The sequence below is a fragment of the Diadema setosum genome, chromosome 6 (assembly GCF_964275005.1).
Source record: "Diadema setosum chromosome 6, eeDiaSeto1, whole genome shotgun sequence".
Taxonomy (NCBI): domain Eukaryota; kingdom Metazoa; phylum Echinodermata; class Echinoidea; order Diadematoida; family Diadematidae; genus Diadema; species Diadema setosum.
Genome location: NC_092690.1, coordinates 41,687,770 through 41,706,143, shown reverse-complemented (window position 1 = coordinate 41,706,143; position 18,374 = coordinate 41,687,770). Strand labels below are relative to the sequence as shown.

The window sequence follows — 18,374 nt, the reverse complement described above, 5'->3', positions numbered from 1 at the left end:
TTTTGCTCAGAGAATAGAGATCATTTAAGCTAGCTGAGGGCTTCTTGTGGAAGCTTGTAGAAGCAATATAGCTAGAACTAGGTGTATATTAGTAATCGCAGTGAGAACAACGACCCGTTTCTCAAATCCCTTGATCCCCCGACAGACAGCTAGCTAGTAATCCGGTATTATCGATAGCAGATCGAAGGAGCACATTCGACATTGAAGATCGGAAAGCATACTTGTACCGCCGCGACGGAGGCCCTACTGCTGTTGATGGTATTGAACTCTATGTTCAGTCGACATGAATCTTGAGCTCTTAGGTATGATTATTTGTGAATTCATGTGTGTGTTTAACATATTAGTGAATGATAGTTTATTTAAAGGGATATTTAAGCCATGTAGCTCACGACTTTGGCAGGATATCGGTTCTAACTAATGTAAAATATTTATCGTTGTCCCACTCGTCTACTTTCGTGTTAGTTGAAGTTACAGTACCTGCGAATTGTATGATTGGATATGAACTGTGGCGGGAAACGTCGTCAGTCATTGCTTTCAAACTGAGGAAAAGACGGAGAGTCACATTTTACGTGTTCAGTAATAATATTCGAGCAAAATTATGTTTCCAAACACAATTATGGCCCGTCGTCTGCTTTGCCCTTGTGTGTGAATTTCATGATCAGATCATGATGATCTGAGCTAAAATTTTAGTTCTGCCATCTGATCTGGTAGTGGTAACTGCACCAGCGACGCCTGCGCCCCACGCCGGGGTTATAACAGTGCAGTGGTAGGGCCTTTTAAACATCATGATGATAATGCCCTAGGCTCACCCTATTGCCCTAGGCTAAAAGTAATTTGAGCTCAGTTGAGCTCCTCTGCTAGTTGCTAGTGCTGCTAAGTCACTAGGTCTAGTGTGCTGCAATTTAATGTAGCTGCTCTGTCCAAACAAAGGCAGTAAATTACCCTCATCAACAAGTGGTATACTGTCTAAATTAAGTGTTGCAGTAAGCGGCTGTCCGGCGGTTTGCGGCCACTACAGCATATTTGGTTATATAACGCTGAACACTGCCACACACTTTATACATGTACATGTATACCACACATTCACTAACACACTATCATTCTACAAAAAACCAACCGATAACATGGAAAAAATCTCCAACAAAAGTGAAATCTTCTCACTTAAATGATGACATCTCGCATCAAAAACTTCATTTTCGGTACTTCTTAACATCACAGTTAAGGGTTAAGAGTCTAAGAAACTGGATATTTTGTCGTTTTCCCTATGTTTGCGGATTTTGAATACATGTCCTCACGTAGAAATAGAACTTTCGCGAGCCAATGTGGGCCGCCATTTTTTTCCGGAAGTGGATGTTACGACTGAAAAAATAGGAAAAGCATGAGAAAAACAACAATAACACCGCCATGCCTGTTTGCGGTCAGTGCAAGCGCGCGAGCCCTTTTCACATGCTTTCGCAATGGGACTTGGCGCTTAAAATGAGGCGTTCAGCAGAAGATCGTGGAGCACGCGCGTATCGCATAGGAATTGTACATTGGGCCGCAAACCAGACTGCCATGGTCGCAAACCAGTGGACGCTCTGCCGGGTCGCGGCCGTGGTCTTTTTTCACTATCGCGATGGACATTGGTCTTGCGATTTTCACAATATTGTAAACTGGTAAGTGGCCAACCGCTATGATATAACCTGGGTTAAAGCAATTAGCAAGTTTGCGTTTCAGAGTGGAAAAACCCGTATGCGGCCGCAAACCGCCACTTTTACTCTATGTCTTATAGGTTAGCTGCTAAGTCTAGTAAACTTACAATTTCTTTTTGTTTGATTTTTTTTCTTTCTACAGAATCCTTTGGGCAGAACTTCCCAGAGGTAAGAATTTGTAATCATCTTCTTCTTCATCATCTTTTTCTTCTTCTTCTTCTTCTTCTCCTCCTCCTCCTCCTTGTCTTTCTTCTTCTTCTTCTTCTTCTTCTTCTTCTTCTTCTTCTTCTTCTTCTTCTCCTTAATAAGTACAGTACAGTCCACCATCGAGTGTACAATTGTACTAAAATATTTGGCAGGTCTGGTGTGTGTTCATACAGAAACTTGATGTTTATTGATGTTTATTTGCTCTCTCAGACTCACTCTTCCTTTCTCTCTGTCTCTCGCTATCCTCCTGTTGTGGTTAATTTTCCTTTTTGATTTTTCTGGGTTTTTTTTTTTCTATCACCAAAATGTCATTAATGTTTCCTGGCTGAATGGATCTAAATGATTTAAACACAAGAAAACATAAACATGTTGTGGTTAATTTTCCTTTTTGATTTTTCTGGGTTTTTTTTTTCTATCACCAAAATGTCATTAATGTTTCCTGGCTGAATGGATCTAAATGATTTAAACACAAGAAAACATAAATTTATGATTTTGTTTGCCATTATAGCCTAACATGTACACACTGTACATTCAAGAATCTATAGTGTTTAACTGTTTCATGAACACTTTGATCATACATTTTCACGAATGTGGTAATGTTCCATTTAGTCTGGTCAGCTCACAATTGCTTTGTATTTGATAATGTGAGCTTTTTTTGAATGGAGTGGGTACTGAAGAGGAGACCCATGGTTCAATCAGTTAACACAGTGCAACTGAAAAGCATTTCAAAACTTCAGTGCCAAAAGGTTTTTAGACTGGAGTGGAGATATAGATAGTCAGTGATTTAGTATGAAGTCAAACATGTCTGAAAAGTTATCATTTGTTCCTTAAACAGGGTTAGCATGTGCTGCTATCAAACTCTTATCTCCTCACTGTGAGGAAATTTATTCCTGTACTGTTGTAGATTGATATGCTCTTCAAGTTGATTGATATCAGCGGTTCTGTTTATGTTAACCATCAACCAATACATGTGCGGCCATGTTGCTTGTCTCGGTAAGGTATGCTCAGGATTTGGTTGCTTTTCAAGGCTGCATGTGTGTAAGGAAGCACCTATTGAAACCCTGCACACTGGCACCGGTCCAACAGTCTCTGACCAGTAAAAATCACTGCTGAACCAGTAACTCTGTCAAGAATGGACCAGTAAAACATGAACAAACTGGGTGCCCACTGGTCCGACCTGCCTGTCGGACCAGTAGGAAAAATGGGTTAGTGTGCTGCCTTGCCTATTGGCAATTGAGTGAAATCTTACCATTAATTTGTCACAAATTGCTGCAGTATTACTCAGCTATTGATGTGCATCTACCCATCACAGTCTTTAAAAACTTTGGCACATACCAGATTAAATTCAAACACATGAGTACTAATGGCCTGTCATGGAACGCAAAGTACACTTTACCAATCAGTGTGAGTTAGGTGGATAATGATTGATATACTCAGACAGTGAGTGACCTGATGATGATCTTTTCCTGCCCAGGAGAGCGATGGAACCTTGGATTCCATCAGCATGGCGCTGACCTGTGCCTTTAACAAACGAGGCACTCTCCTGGCGGTAGGGTGCAATGATGGACGTGTGGTCGTCTGGGACTTCTTGACCAGAGGCATTGCTAAGATCATCAGCGCCCACGTCCACCCTGTCTGCTCACTCAGGTATGTCATTATCTCTCTTCATTAACCTGTTCCCTATGGGAACCCAGTGGCCTGTGTATTAAATCTATGGCGATTTCAGAATTCAGTATGGGGCAGGTTAGTAGATGAGGTGTTGATGCTAAATGGGGAGACTTTGTGTATTTATCATATTTTTTTCTTGGACTATTTTCATTTGTTATTTTCCCTACTCCTTCAATGTAAGCTTGATATCATTTGTAAAGCACTGTGATACATGTTCACTCATTGTAAGAGCACTACTTTTGTATGGGTGCCTATATTGTATTGTATTTTCTCTCCTATTGGACCACTATACTTGTTTTTGATATAGACCAAAATAATGAACAACATAATATTTGTAACTGTTCAAACCAGAGATTGCATGCAAATTATTACTGATCAATATACCCGAAGCTTTAGTTGTTTATCACATGTTGGTAGTACTAAGTTGGTCAATTGCATGAAATGCCATGAGGTTTGTTGCAGTAACCCATGTCTTACCCGTCTGGTCTGTCTATGCAGCTGGAGTAGAAATGGACACAAGTTACTGAGTGCATCTACAGACAACATGGTATCAGTCTGGGATGTCTCCACAGGGGACTGTGAGCAGAGACACCGCTTTCCTTCTCCCGTCCTCAGAGTTCAATTCCACCCGAGAAATCAGTAAGTCTGGGCCTCGTATCAGAGTTTCAGATATCCATACATTTGCACAAACTATCCACTCACACATGATTGATATATCTTGCAATCCCTGTCCACTCTGTAATACTACTGTATGCTTGCTCACAGGAATAGTTGGCAGTACCGGTAATAAGAATTGTCTTCTAATATGTGATACCTTGTGCACAAGCTGTGTAGTTGCCCTGTGAGAAGGAAAGAAACATTATCTCACCTACTTACTGTTCACTATACATTTTATTGCTAAGGTATTCAATGTTTGTGCTTTTTTTTTCAAAATTATATAGAAGACTGAGCTTGTTTTCAAACTTTAACACAGCATGAGGCACACATAAACTGTGTGTGTACCTAAAACTATACACAGCTTGAGGCACATGAAAGCTGTGTATACCTACAGCTATAAAACACAAGTCTGTCCATCCTAGACTTTGTGTATGTCCATGGTGTGAAGCAAAGACTCAGTGTTTGTGTTGGTGTTGGTTTACAGGAGCAAGGCCCTGGTGTGCCCTCTCAAGTACGCCCCTGTGCTGCTGGATCTCGACGGTTCGTACAACGTGGTACCTCTTGATGATGATGTGAGTTTCTCCATTCTTGTCATGTGACTGACGCACTCAGGGTCTCATGGTTCAAAGTCAAGATCTGAGTAAAGGTGGTGTGGAGACAGTTTGTGAACACAAAAATGTTGCTGTGTATACAGAGCATGATGTAAAGTTTGCTATGGAAGTGTGTATTGTCTCATGGTGCATACATTAAAAGGATCGTATGATTTTGGTAGAGGCATAACTTCAGGTTTCTAACATTTTTGGGTGAGATAGTGAGAAACCTCTTGTGAAATATGAAAGAGCATGTAATTCGAAGAGGGATTCAGTGTTTATTTGATGCAAATTGGTTATGAAATGGCTGAGATATCCAAAACAGGCAATCCTAATAAACGGTGGAACCCACCTTTTATTATGATCGCTTTGTTTTACTTTGTTTTGGATGTCTCTGCCATTCCAAAACCAATTTTCACCAAATAAACTTTGAACTCCTCTTGAATGATATTTATTAAAAAAGGACAGTGCTGACAGTCAACGATATATCATACAAGCAAGTCCATGTGGAAGACTGATTTTAATGTATCATTTTTCTGACTCAATTTCTTTTTTCACTTTGAATGACTTTCAAACAAATGTTTTATTCTGAATGACCCTTAATATACCTGTACTGATTAACTAGTGGGCTATGCTTATTCCTAAGATATAAGATGTTTTTGTTCATTATGACATTTTATTTCTCTCTGTCATTACTCTTTCCAGTTTGACACCACCATAGTTGCATCATTTGATCGGAAAGGAGAGCATGTCTACGCTGGAAATGCCAAAGGAAAGGTGGGTCAGATTGAGATTTTTCCTTCTCTGTCACTCATGCAGGATGCAAGCCTTCCTTTCTCTTCTTGTTGTTGTAGAAAAGTACTTTTTTTTTCAGAAGTTTTCTTCAGTATTATTTGCAAATGATGATAAATCAGGAGTTTGGCATATCAGGATATGACAATGGAAATTGTAAAATATCCTCTGAACATGAATCAGAATCTTTACAGACTCTTCACTGTTTTTGTTTCATTTTGTTTTGTTTAAATGCTTTGGTATTACAGCTTTCTATCTGTCAGCCAAGATGTGCTCTTGATTAAAGAAAAACAAGCACACACATACATTAAAGGTAGGGGATACCTTTTACAGACCTCCCAAAATGCAGCAAAACATTAAATATGAACCTCAGGGGACTTGTTTAGGCCACTGCTGAGAAATTTGGAAGTCAACAGTTATCTACAATTTGAATAATGCACAAAACTCAACTACTCAGTAGTTCTGTGTGGCAGCCACACTTAAGCCTTTTTGTTGCAGTCTTCTGTATTTTTTTTTTAATCTATAAACACAAATCTAAAAGTATAAGAGCTGATGTAATAACATATAGAGTGTGTGGCAAGAATGTATATAGAAATGTTTGTAAGTTTTGATGAACTTTCTTCACAAAATATACATGATGGACACACATGCAGTGCATGGGTCTGCAAAGGTAGCCTAGTAATGTACTGGAATTTACGGTGAGCCCCGAAAAAAATTCCATTCAAAATGTAACGGTCAATAAAAATGTACTAAATGTTACCTTCCACTTTTAATACTTTATGGGAGTTTCTAAAATGATACTCTCTTCAACATACCACTGTATTTATACAACTCTTCATTCAAGGCATGCAAATGGGATTCCCTACCTTTAAAACAAGGTTTGATGGGCATATACTCTATTAGTGAAAAGATTCTATCCTGTCATTATTTCAATGTTTGTGATATATTGCTCTTTATTTAACCTGTTGAGGACGAGTCCCGAGTATACTCAGGCAGGTGTCTGTGGGAAATGCGCCTTGTAGCAATATCAAACCGTCCTCAACGGGTTAAAGTCTTTTTGTCGTTGTCCCAATATTTGTCTTTTTCTGCAGGTGATTGTGATTCACTCTGAAACTCGTAAGCTGGTTGCTTCCTTCAAGGTTACTACAGGAACCAGTAACACTACAGCTATCAAGTCCATTGAGTTTGCCCGTAGAGGAAAGTGAGTCAAGAGTTGATCTGATTATGACTATCTCCTTAAATATCCTCCCTGTGATGAAATGAGGCACACTCAACTGCTCATAACAAGCGGTGAGTTGGCTCAGTCTGTAGCGCGTCTGCCTCCGACCTAACTGACCCGGGTTCGAACCCGAGTCTGGACTGAGCAATGTTGTGTGTAATCGGACCATCCCCTCTAGCAAGAGGCAAAACACCCTGGTCCTCGGATAGGAAATAAAATGGAGGTCCCGTGTGTGAGAGAGTCACAACTCGTGCACGTGAAAGATCCCGCTTCATTCATTTATTCATCGCAAAGAGCAGGGTGTTTAACCGGGTGAAGTGGTCCCACCTCACATCCAACTGGACCCCATGTAAGACCAGCTTAGTGTAGCTGAATATGGGCTATCCAGCCATCTTCTCAGATCCAGCCATCTTCTCCGTTCATTTCCATCATCTCAGATGGAAAATGACAAACAAACAACATAACTTGTCTGAATGTTGTCGATAATTCAGTGACACCATTTGCTACCAGTATTGCTATTCATGTCTGCCCTCAGGATACTTCTATGCTGTGGGCAAAATGTCCCAGTTACCATAATTGCAGCATGGATTTGAGGTCATCAAACTTTGAATATGAAGATATAATGTGTAGCTGTGATAAATCCTACAGTACATGTACTCCCTTTCAACCTCATTTTCATTGTAAGGTTTGAAATGTTCTTGAGCAGCATTATGGAAACTCATTTCCCTCCACTTTACCCACAGTTGTTTCCTAGTGAACTCAGCAGATCGTATCATCAGGGTGTATGAGAGTGGGGAGGTGCTAGCCTGTGGTAAGAATGGTGAACCAGAACCCATCCAAAAGCTGCAGGACTTGGTGAACAGAACACCATGGAAGAAATGCTGCTTCTCTGGGGATGGCGAGTATATTGTTGGAGGTGAGATTCGGGAGACCCACTGCTCTGTATCTTCAGTGCCAGACATAACAACAACATTACAAAACAGTCACACACTTCTTTTTTTCGTGATAAAATGGCCAATTTTCAAGTGTTGTGTACATCACATGCATGCCTATGGACATCACACAGTGCTGAGTCAGTGTTCACTGGGAGTATAAAGTATGCAGTATGAAGAATGAAATGAATGAAAAAGATAAACTGCACATTACTTGAGATTTATTCACCAGTAATCTATTTTCATGTCAAGCTCCAATCAATATTCTTGCACACTTGTGAATTGTGTCTGGCATTGTTCTGTTGATTATATGATTAAACTCCTAAAGAGTAATTTCATTGTTTGATATTGAAAGAATTTGTTGTGTTTATAAGCAGCAAGACTGAAGACATTTATTGATCCAATGTTTTTTCTTTCTTTATCTGAATAACAGGTTCGGCCAAACAGCATGCTCTGTATCTGTGGGAAAAGAAATTTGGTTCTCTGGTCAAAATCCTGCATGGGACAAGAGGAGAGCTCTTATTGGACGTTGTCTGGCATCCTGTTCGACCAATCATAGCCTCCGTCTCAAGTGGTGTGGTTTCAGTGTGGGCTCAGAATCAAGTTGTAAGTAATGTTCATTATCAAGTATCGTAATCATTAAAAGAAAATATGTAATGAAATTTGTGTGATATCAAAAATGACCTCTGAATTGAATTGAATTGAATTGGATGGTGAATTCCTGCAGTCACCCCTATGTGAAAGATCCATGTGTAATGACATATTACAAAGATTTACAACTTTCCTTTATATAATGTCCAGTGTACTAGACTGAATCTGAGTAGACTTAACATCATTTGTGAGGTCAGATGTATCGAGTCTGAAGATACCTTACTATTAATTCTTAATTAAAGGACAAGTTCTCCTTATATGTTTTGATTGGGTGAGTTTGTGATGTCACGTTCAGGGTATTATTATGCCACTTGCCTTCTTAAACAGGCAAGTCAAGTGAAAATATGTTTAATTTTCTTTAGATTTTTGCCATATCATTCTATACATGTGACATCACAAATTCTAGTAGTGTTCTCATCCAATGATGGCAATACTGAAACTTCAAAAATTTATAAGTTTTGAACAGATTGTCCTATTTTCCTCAAACTTTAAACTGATGTGTTTTATTAATATTCTTTTTTCACTCAATCAGCACACATATAGGTGAACTTGTCCTTTAAGAAATGATTTTCAATGCTCTCTGTGTCAGCACTGTTTCCTCACTGATGTTTTCTCCATGACACATCTCAGGAAAACTGGAGTGCCTACGCACCAGACTTCAAGGAGCTCGATGAGAACGTGGAGTATGAGGAGAGGGAGAGCGAGTTCGACGTCGAGGATGAGGACAAGTCGGTGGAGGATCCAACAGGTGAGGGGATGATGTCAGTTTTCACTTCATTGAGACTGAAATCTGGGGACATTTGATCAAGTGTTCCATCAGTGATTTTCACTGACAAATTTGTTCCCAGCCAATCAGATGCAAGAATTTTAGTAGCTTAAAACAGTTGTCAGTGATTGACAAGTTTCAGGAAATGCTGTCCAGAAGAGATCTGAATCTCATTTGACATAATAACTCTTATATTAGGACAATTCCCCCCCCCCCCCCCCCCCGGCTAATACTTGTTAGCGATAAGGTTAGAGTAATGTTTAGGGTAAAAGTTAGGTTTTAGGGTTAGATTTTGGGTTAGGGTTAGGATTAGGTTCAGGATTAGGATTAGGGTTAGGGGAAGGGGAAGGGTCTGGGGTAATTGCTCTAGACCCCTCTAACCCATAGAGTGCCCAGAGAGCTGACAGACTAGGGTCAGTTTCTCTACCAAGTTTTATGTTTTAACCTGTTGAAGACTAGTCCCAAGTACAGTGGACTCCCGTTATAACGAAGTCCTCGGGACCGGCAGTTTTCTTTCGTTATAACGAAATTTCGTTATAACCGAATGAATAAACAATAAGAATACATAGAGTTGATAATGTTGCGGCCCTAAATTTTATTTCGTTGTAACCGGAATTTCGTTATAACCGTGTTCGTTATAACGGGAGTGCACTGTATACTCAGGCAGGTGTTTATGAGAAACGTGTGTTATCACAAAATCAGTTCATCTTCAACAGGTTAACCCGTTGAGGAAGGACTGATTTTGCTACAACACGTATTTCCCATAGACACCTGCCCGAGTATACTCGGGACTCGTCCTCAACAGGTCAAGTAAGAGATGTATACCATTCTATTGCTGGTAGTAAAAATACCCCGTGTTGATCCCATGGGAGAAAGAGGAACATGCAGTCTACAGTGGACATATTCCAGTATTTTCATTTCAGCATTTGTGGAAATATTTGGATGAAAATTATCTTGGCTATAAAATGGATAACAGGCCCTTTTCCCCATGCAAATGATATTTCAGGATGGTATGCAGCCTCTTCCATGTTGAGAATCTATGGTACTAAAAAATGTAGATGAAGGTTTTAAAGTGCTTGAGACTTCACTGTGATGACTCTGTGGTTTAGAGGCTATTGAAGGCAAATGTGAGGATTTTAAGATTATACACTTGTATCTTGCCAACAGTGAAACATCAGTGCATTCTTACTCAAAAGGTTAAGTAGGTGGTAGAATGCTTACTAGCTATACATCCTGTACAATTGTTCTGTGAGCGTACAGAGAGAAGTCCACCATTACGAAGTAGGGCACTCCAACCCTTTTTGGAATCACAAACATATTACCTAGCCCGCCCTCTATAGGCAGTGAATGTGTAACCTCCATGATTCCTATTCAATTCAATTCAATTCAATTCAATTCAAAGTTTATTTCATTTTTTCAACAAAAACATATGTTTCACTTCATACCCACTGTCTGCCACAGAAATCAACAATGTGGAAGACGAGGAGGTTGATGTGACATCTGTTGAACCCATAGCGGCATTCATCAGCAGGTAAGAGAATATTATCGCCTTGAAAGGTTGATTGAATAATTAATCTATATTTTTTAATAGTGAAAAGACTGTCAGTCCATCCTGCTTCAATATTCCCATTCATCCTGAAAAACTACATTTAATCACTCTAATTTGTGAATGCTTGAAAAAGTCGTCACCATGGAGAACAAAATATACTCAATTTAGACAAGTTTTCTTGTCCTAGTTAAGTATATCATCACTTTCACTGCTTTAGCATCCTTCATTAATCCATTGAGGGACAGACTGATTTTGTTACAACACGCATTTCCCACAGCCACTTGCCCGAGCATACTTGGGACTCGTCATCAAGGGGTTAAAAAACATAGTTCAAAAAAATAGTTCCACACAAAGCAATAGTAAACCTACTGTGAGATTAGATTGATCCAGTTGAATTTTGGTTTGTTTTTAACTTTGTATGTCAGTGATGAGGAGGAGGAACCCAAGGATGTTCTCCTCTACCTACCGACGGCACCGGATGTTGAGGACACAGAGGATACCTGGGGCCCTAACACTGATCCTGTAAGTTAGCTAGACATTGGACCAAATTGATGAGATGCTGTAAACTTAACCCTAAAAAGACTGTTAGGCCCCCCCCCCTCGACATTTTGCGCAATTACTCTGCAACACGCAATGCTCTCACCGCGATGCTCTACGACTTTTTTCTTTCAAGTTTCCCGCACATTTTGACACTAAATTTGTGACACCCGGGGGTACGGTTCTGAAGTTACATAACATTTTGTACATGCATGTGAGGCCGAAAATGGCTCAAAAATGTAATTTTGTGTACAAAGTCAATGCAAATTGAGTTTTTTCACATGGTTCATATAAATATGCCTATTTTTACTCTCAATGGCTAAAATTAATTTGTTTTATGAGTATTATGCTTCAAAAAGTGTCTGCCACAAATGTTGTTAAAAAAAAACAACAAAAACAAAAGGTCGAAAAAACAAAGAAATACATAAGAAATTCATGAAACAATAAAATAAATAAGAAATTAATTTTGATACCGAATTTTTTTTCAAGTGCAATTACTAAGAATGCCACAAAGAATAATTAAACCAAAAATGAGCACTTTTGGAGCTTACCGATTTAGATCAAAGAGTCTGATTTCTCGCATAAATTAGCATAATTAATCAAAATAAAATAAAAGAAGACTATTTTGGAAAATTTAAACATACGATCTTGTAGATTCCATCGCACACTACCATTGTGCAAATTTTCGCGGCGATCGCACGATCCACAGCCGAGATCTTAAGGGGGGCCCTTTAGGCCCCCCCCCCCCCCCAGTCTTTCGAGCTACCAAAATAGCCCAGTCTTTTTAGGGTTAATGATCATTGACAAAGAGGGCAGTAGACAGTTTTAACTAATGACCATGTGCATGTAAGAGAGCATTGGTTCATTGTTGTATATTGGTAAATGCTTTTTTATTTTTCTGAAAACGGTATTATTCAGCATTTTTCCCTTTAGTCAACATGTCAGGATAGCTGGTCACTACCAGGACACATTCCATCTTATGTTCACAAATCATTTTGCAGCGTTTAAAAGTTCCGTTTATTTTATACTTTTCCACTGAGCTTATATTATAACTGTTGCATTGTAGCAGTTACAGTAAATGCTTCTTTTTGCTCGTTAGGGAGCCTCAGCGGAATTCATATTCTGGAATGCGGGAGAAATACATCTTTCTTTCTTTTTTTTTGTAAACAATCTTTATGTTCTTGGAAGTGACAAAAGAAAAAATAAGGATTTTTCTTAATTAAGTAGTGCCTTATAGTAATATTAGTGCATGGTTTTTGTGTGTTTTTATTTTATAAGGATTGTTGGTGTTGATGTAAACTCATTGGCCTAAAGTAAAATCTAGTTCATTTTTTACAGTTTATTCCATTGACTAGAACGAATGCAAAACATGCAACCTTGTCCATGTATGTTTCGGCACGCATTCATTGTTGAGCGTCTGTTTGGCGTATACCATATGCTATTAGAATTTAAAATGCAATCAAAATGTTTTTATTCATGCACTACCTTTGAAATGCTGCTGTATGTTCTGGCAGTTGGTTTTATTTGTAATGATAATACTTTTCATATTGAATACCTGCATTCCTTGTAGACTCACTGTAGTCAGAGTTGACTTCTAGTTCTGTTTTAACTCTGTCTATTCAGACTGACGAGCCTCCCCCAACAGAAGCTCCAAAACGCCCTGCCCCCCAGGAACCATCTCTGGTGTCTCCAAGGAAACGCAAGTTGAAAACTCATGACATCAGCTTGAAGGGAGCTCCAACAGATGGTAAGAAACTTGACCCTATAAACTTTGACCCCATGAACTTTGACCCCATAAACTCTGATCCTCTAAACTTTGAGCTTCTCTTACTGGGTTACCAAACATTTCTTGTCATGCAAGAAGCAGGCTTCCCAAGATTTGGTGCAAATAGAAGATATTCCAGAGATATACTCCACTTCTTATCTCACTCGAGCCGAAGGTCGAAGGGGGGGGGGGGGGTCAAAATTTGGGTCTTAACTGATTTTCACCAAACTTGGCAGATGATACATGTAGAATATATATTTGTACAAATGGGCATGATTCCCCACCCAGACAAAACTCCTAGTGACTGCGTGGAAGGTGCAACTTGTGATACTCATGTGAACTTGAGAACCCCAGGTCTCTAGTCTCTTACAAAGTAATGTAATGTATGTAATAACAGTTAGGAAAAAAAAGTATATTGGGATCAGGAAGACTTTCAATCATGCTAACACGATCATGATAGTGTGAAGGAAAATAACACCACAAGCACATCAGTCCCTCAAACTATTACATGTGCTGGCACACTACAGCTGACATAACCTTCTGTATATCTGAGTGTCATTTTGTTTGTTGACATGATCTAGAGTGTCTTGCCTCCCATTTTAGACTACTGTAGTTGATTTCTCATCATGAAAAGTAAACATAGACTTTTATGGAAGATGTAACCATTGTATTTTGTTGTTTTGTTTTTATGTCTGCTAGAAACCCATCCCTTGTTAGGAGGTTCCAGAAATGAAGGCAAGTCACGCAAGAAGACGAATAGTACAGGCAAGGCCAAGGAAGGACGCAGCACAAAACACCGACGGTCACGATACAGGGATGACTCGGATTAGAATCAGCTCTCTCTCTCTCTGATTGGCTGAGAGGGAGGTGGGATAGAGCTCTCTGATTGGCTGAGAGTGAGATGGGATTGAGCTCTCTGATTGGCTGAGAGGGAGATGGGATAGAGCTCTCTGATTGGCTGAGAGTGAGGTGGGATAGGTCCATGAAACAGTCCTTGTCTATGGCTATAGTCTTCAGGAGCAGACTCTGTTCTAGTGTAATATGCTCCTGAAACATGAAAAGCCCACTGAATAGAAACCATCACTGAAAGCAGAAAACAAACTGAGTCTGGACGTGGACCCCAGTCACAGCAATCAAGACCTGAGCTCCTGGAAAATGTTGTGTCTCCCTCGTCAACAGCAGTGCTGGCATGTATTCTGTCGAGACTTTAAAAACGTAGATGGCTGCAAACTATCGTTGATGCTGTAAATGTCCATGCCCAGTATGGTAAGACTGGTGTCAGTGTCTATGTGTATAGCTATGTAGGGGTGCTGGTCACTGCATGAGGAGTCAAGCTCAGCATGGTGCTGTATTATATATGACATTGATTAGAAGTCATTATTACAGACCACTACAGAAGAGATGCCTGAATCTTGGCTCCTACCAGAGAAGACTTCCAACTCCTTTTGTACAGAGTAGATAGTTTCTGTAAATATGTACAGTATGTACTTACATGTTTAAGCAATTTGTACATAGGCTTATTTGGTTTGTATGGCAAAAAAACAAAACAAAACAAAACTAGGTTTCATGTGATCTAGATGAGTGACAGATCATTTTCCCTTCAAACATTCCATGCAGATTGTAAATAGTTCAAACAACAGCTTAATAAATGGGAACGGCAACATTGTAGTCCTGTGGTTCTACATCCTGAATATTCCAGGCAAGAGGGAAGCATGTTTATTCATGTTTCACCAAACTACTTCTGAATTGCATTATAGGGGCCATGGAATTTAGAGTTTTGTGATTAATCTCATTCAGGTAATTTGCTGAAGCTGACTGGTCATTGTCGAAGAGCTATTCAAGTTTAGTTTGATGTCACAGAGCCCAGTGTCCTTTGTGTGTTATCAATAATTATTCTTTGTTCATTCATGGAAACTCCTTCTTACCTCTGAGTGTACAGAAAAACCCATTGTATTCATCATGGAATTACCTTTACCAATATCTTCATACTCACCCTTGGCTAGTGTATAGAAACATTACTCAATTCACATTGTCATTAGGGCATGGATAAAAATGTTATACCTTAAATGATATTCCATGAAGTTGGGCTATTTCATTTGCTTAATATTTGTTAAATGTTTATTGTGATGCTGAATGAACTAAAATCCTAGAGACCTGAAGACATTACCCCCATAGACTCTCCACTGTCGTAATCACTATCAGGTAGTGTTTCTGGCTCATGAATAGATACAGGATATTTAACCTTGTTATTGTTTCAAATTCACAAGTTATTCCAGGCTCTCTTAGTAGTCGTAGTAAATGTCCATTCCATCATACACGTTTCATGTCACTTTGTGAGTTTGTCCTTGAAGGCAGTTTGAAGCCATTTAGTCTAGTGTGGGGAAAATTTTAAAGCACCAATGTTACAAGAGCTGCAAGTTGTTTGTGAAATTTGATTCATCTTGCTTAAATCAACACACATTGCTTGAAAACATACCGGTAATTCAATCATTTTTACAGAGGAAAAAAAAAGAAGAAAAGATTGACAGGACTAATACATACTCGCTGTAAAATAAGCATGCCTTTATGTGTTTTGACACAAAAAAAAGGCACTCAGATAATAAAGTCTGTGGGACTGGTTCATTGGAACTGTATTATAAAGAGAGCGCCCTCTCTACAGGACTTATTTATAGGCAAATATTTGTGCTCTCAGACAAAGCATCACATGTTGTATTGTGTATTTGTCATCTCCAATCATAGAGTCTACACTCTTGACTGAAGGACAAGGCTGAATGTCTGGTGTTTGGGTACCCTTGTGTTAAAGGGATCATACAGTTTTGGTTGAGACCTAATTTCAGGTTTCTAACATTTTTTGTGAGATAATGAGAAATCTCTTGAAATATGAAAGAGCATGTACAATGTAATTCAATGAGGAATTCAATGTTTATTTGATAAAAATTGGTTTTGAAATGGCTGAGATATCCAAAAAAGAGCAATTCTAGTAAAGTGTGGGACCCACATTTTACTACGATCGCTTTGTTTTACTTTGTTTTTGGATGTTTCAGTCATTCCAAACCTGATTTTCATCAAATAAACTTTGAATTCCTCTTAAAATGGTATGCTCTGTACTATTTCATCAGTGTTTTCTTGGTATCTCACAAAAAGTTAAATGCCCAATTCTCATCTCCACCAATACTGTACCATCCCTTTAAGTACAAGTTGTAGCAAACAATCAGAAATGGCATAGGCTAACTGTTTGACCACATATCTCATAAAGAGTGTGTTTTACCCTAGATGTGATGTCTGTGAATTAACTCTCTATGTGCCATGGTGGAAAAACCCTATGTGCCACATTATTCTGAGACACCATCGTAGTCAGGCTTTGAGAAAACATTCTGTTTTTTAAATCTGTGTAACTTTTATAAATTTCTGTCAAATTGGACATACAGTGAGCAAAGTCATAGAGAAAATACTAGGCTTTGCTTTGATGTAAATTGTATGACAAATCTATGATTGTTTTTCTTTCAAATGCCCAGTAGCTACATTTCTGTAAAGGCATGACTTTTGCACGCAAAACAGTGACAACTTAGAATTTATATGCAAATCCAGTAGGGAACACAGCTTGCTAGTCAATCACCACATAAATTGCAAGCTATGTGTGAGAGGAACGGAATTGCGAGAAACGCTTTCATTGTACAAGTGTACTGTGGCATTTGGCGATTTATCAATCAGATTGGGTAGGTTTGTGCGTTTGAGCAGAATATGCGAACTTGGCATGCCGTCGACGGAGTTAGGTGTGCGAATGTGGCACATGAAGAGTGAAAGGGTCTGTACAGTACTGGTTGAGGTGGGGATTCATGTTTTGAACATTTCTAAGTGAGATAATGAGAAACCTCTTATGAAATATGAAAGAGCATGTAATTTTAAAAAGGATTCAACATTTATTTGATGAAAATTGGTTTTGAAATGGCTGAGATATCCCAAAAAGTGATAATAATAAAAGGCGACATGCCACAACTTTATTAGGATCTCTTTGTTTCACCTTGTTTTTGGATATCTCAGCCATTTCAAAACCGATTTTCATCAAATAAACTTTTGATACCTTTAGAATTGCATGCTCTTTGACATCTCAGAGTGGTTTCTGAATATCTAGCAAAATGTTAAAAGCTAAATCCTCACCTCAACCAGAACTGTACACACCCTTTAACAGTGGAGGAGGGATTATCACTTTGTGTAATGTAGTGGATATTATCTTGGAATGACCCATGATAGCCAGGCAGTATTATAAAGAAAACATCTTTCTTGTGCATAATATTCCCAACAATGTGATCCTCTATATTTTAGTCATAAATGAATGAAAGTGTGAAGATCTTCTAAATGACGGTGAAATGTCATTATTTTGTTTTGATTCAAGATGAAAATGATGGAAGAAAGTAAAATTTGATTCATTTGACTGTGATTTTCATCTACAATACAAAGTACTGAACGTCACCTGCTCCAGTTTCTTTGGTTCCATTTCATTCTTGTGGCTTCTGTATTCAGACTTACATGGAGAAATGTATACTGTAGCTGTGATTTATCACTTTATTATATAACACCTACAGTACTAGATAGATCCTTGTCATTTGATTGGTTATTTGCTATTGATCATTCTTCCCATTTTACTATTACATTATCATTCATGCATTGTGGCTCCATTTACTGTGCAATCTTGGATCCATACGATTTGCTCCATTGCAGTCATGCTGAGAGCCCAGCACACTATGCATGTAAAATGCTTGCGTTTGCAGCAGTGTGTGTTTGAAGGCGCACTAGCATAAAGCGCTCGGTGAGCACTCTCTCAATCTCAGACTTCACACATTCTCTCATTTCTAAATTCATGAAGAGTCAAATGACAAGTACCTATTATACAATGTAGGCGTTATATAAAACCAATAATAAATGTTTTTTTCATTCGTGCAATGGACAGAATATTTCATTCGGTGAAAGATGAACTGTTTGATCCATTCAACTCGACTGCGCCTCACCGAATAGATCATTGCATCTTTCACTTCGTGAAATACTCTGTCCATTGCACTCATAAACATTTATTTGTATGATCTGAAGATAGATACGAACCCTTCAGAGCTGGTAGCGTTCTATTCCAAGTCCTAATATCAGCCATGATTTCGACAGAATTATGGCATTTGACATAATTGTAACATGTATCAGAGTACAGCACACTTTATAGTGGTTAAGTAGTGAGAGGCAATCATGTACATTCCTCAAATATCTTTTATAGTTTTCTGAAGTCGCCATATGACACAAGTTTTCTAAAACTCAAGTGAACAAAATTGTACTCTTCCACTCACACAAATATCACTCATTACAT

At 38.8% G+C, this 18,374-nt stretch overlaps 1 protein-coding gene across 1 annotated transcript; it reads left to right on the top strand.

Annotated features, from left to right (window-relative positions):
* The first annotated feature begins 223 nt into the window (after positions 1 to 223).
* LOC140230251 (retinoblastoma-binding protein 5-like) lies at positions 224 to 13,991 on the top strand. The gene is made up of 14 exons (XM_072310430.1): positions 224 to 302; positions 1,834 to 1,859; positions 3,373 to 3,545; positions 4,065 to 4,205; positions 4,708 to 4,795; positions 5,519 to 5,590; positions 6,697 to 6,806; positions 7,568 to 7,740; positions 8,190 to 8,362; positions 9,038 to 9,155; positions 10,635 to 10,704; positions 11,148 to 11,244; positions 12,883 to 13,006; positions 13,724 to 13,991. The coding sequence occupies exons 1-14, from the start codon at positions 284 to 286 to the stop codon at positions 13,852 to 13,854; spliced, it is 1,515 nt and encodes a 504-aa protein (XP_072166531.1). The 5' UTR covers positions 224 to 283; the 3' UTR covers positions 13,855 to 13,991.
* Positions 13,992 to 18,374: the final 4,383 nt, after the last annotated feature.

Coding starts and splice junctions, on each gene's coding strand:
- LOC140230251 (XM_072310430.1), top strand. Junction 4,206..4,707: donor CAATTCCACCCGAGAAATCA/GTAAGTCTGGGC, acceptor GTTGGTTTACAG/GAGCAAGGCCCTGGTGTGCC. Junction 4,796..5,518: donor TGGTACCTCTTGATGATGAT/GTGAGTTTCTCC, acceptor TACTCTTTCCAG/TTTGACACCACCATAGTTGC.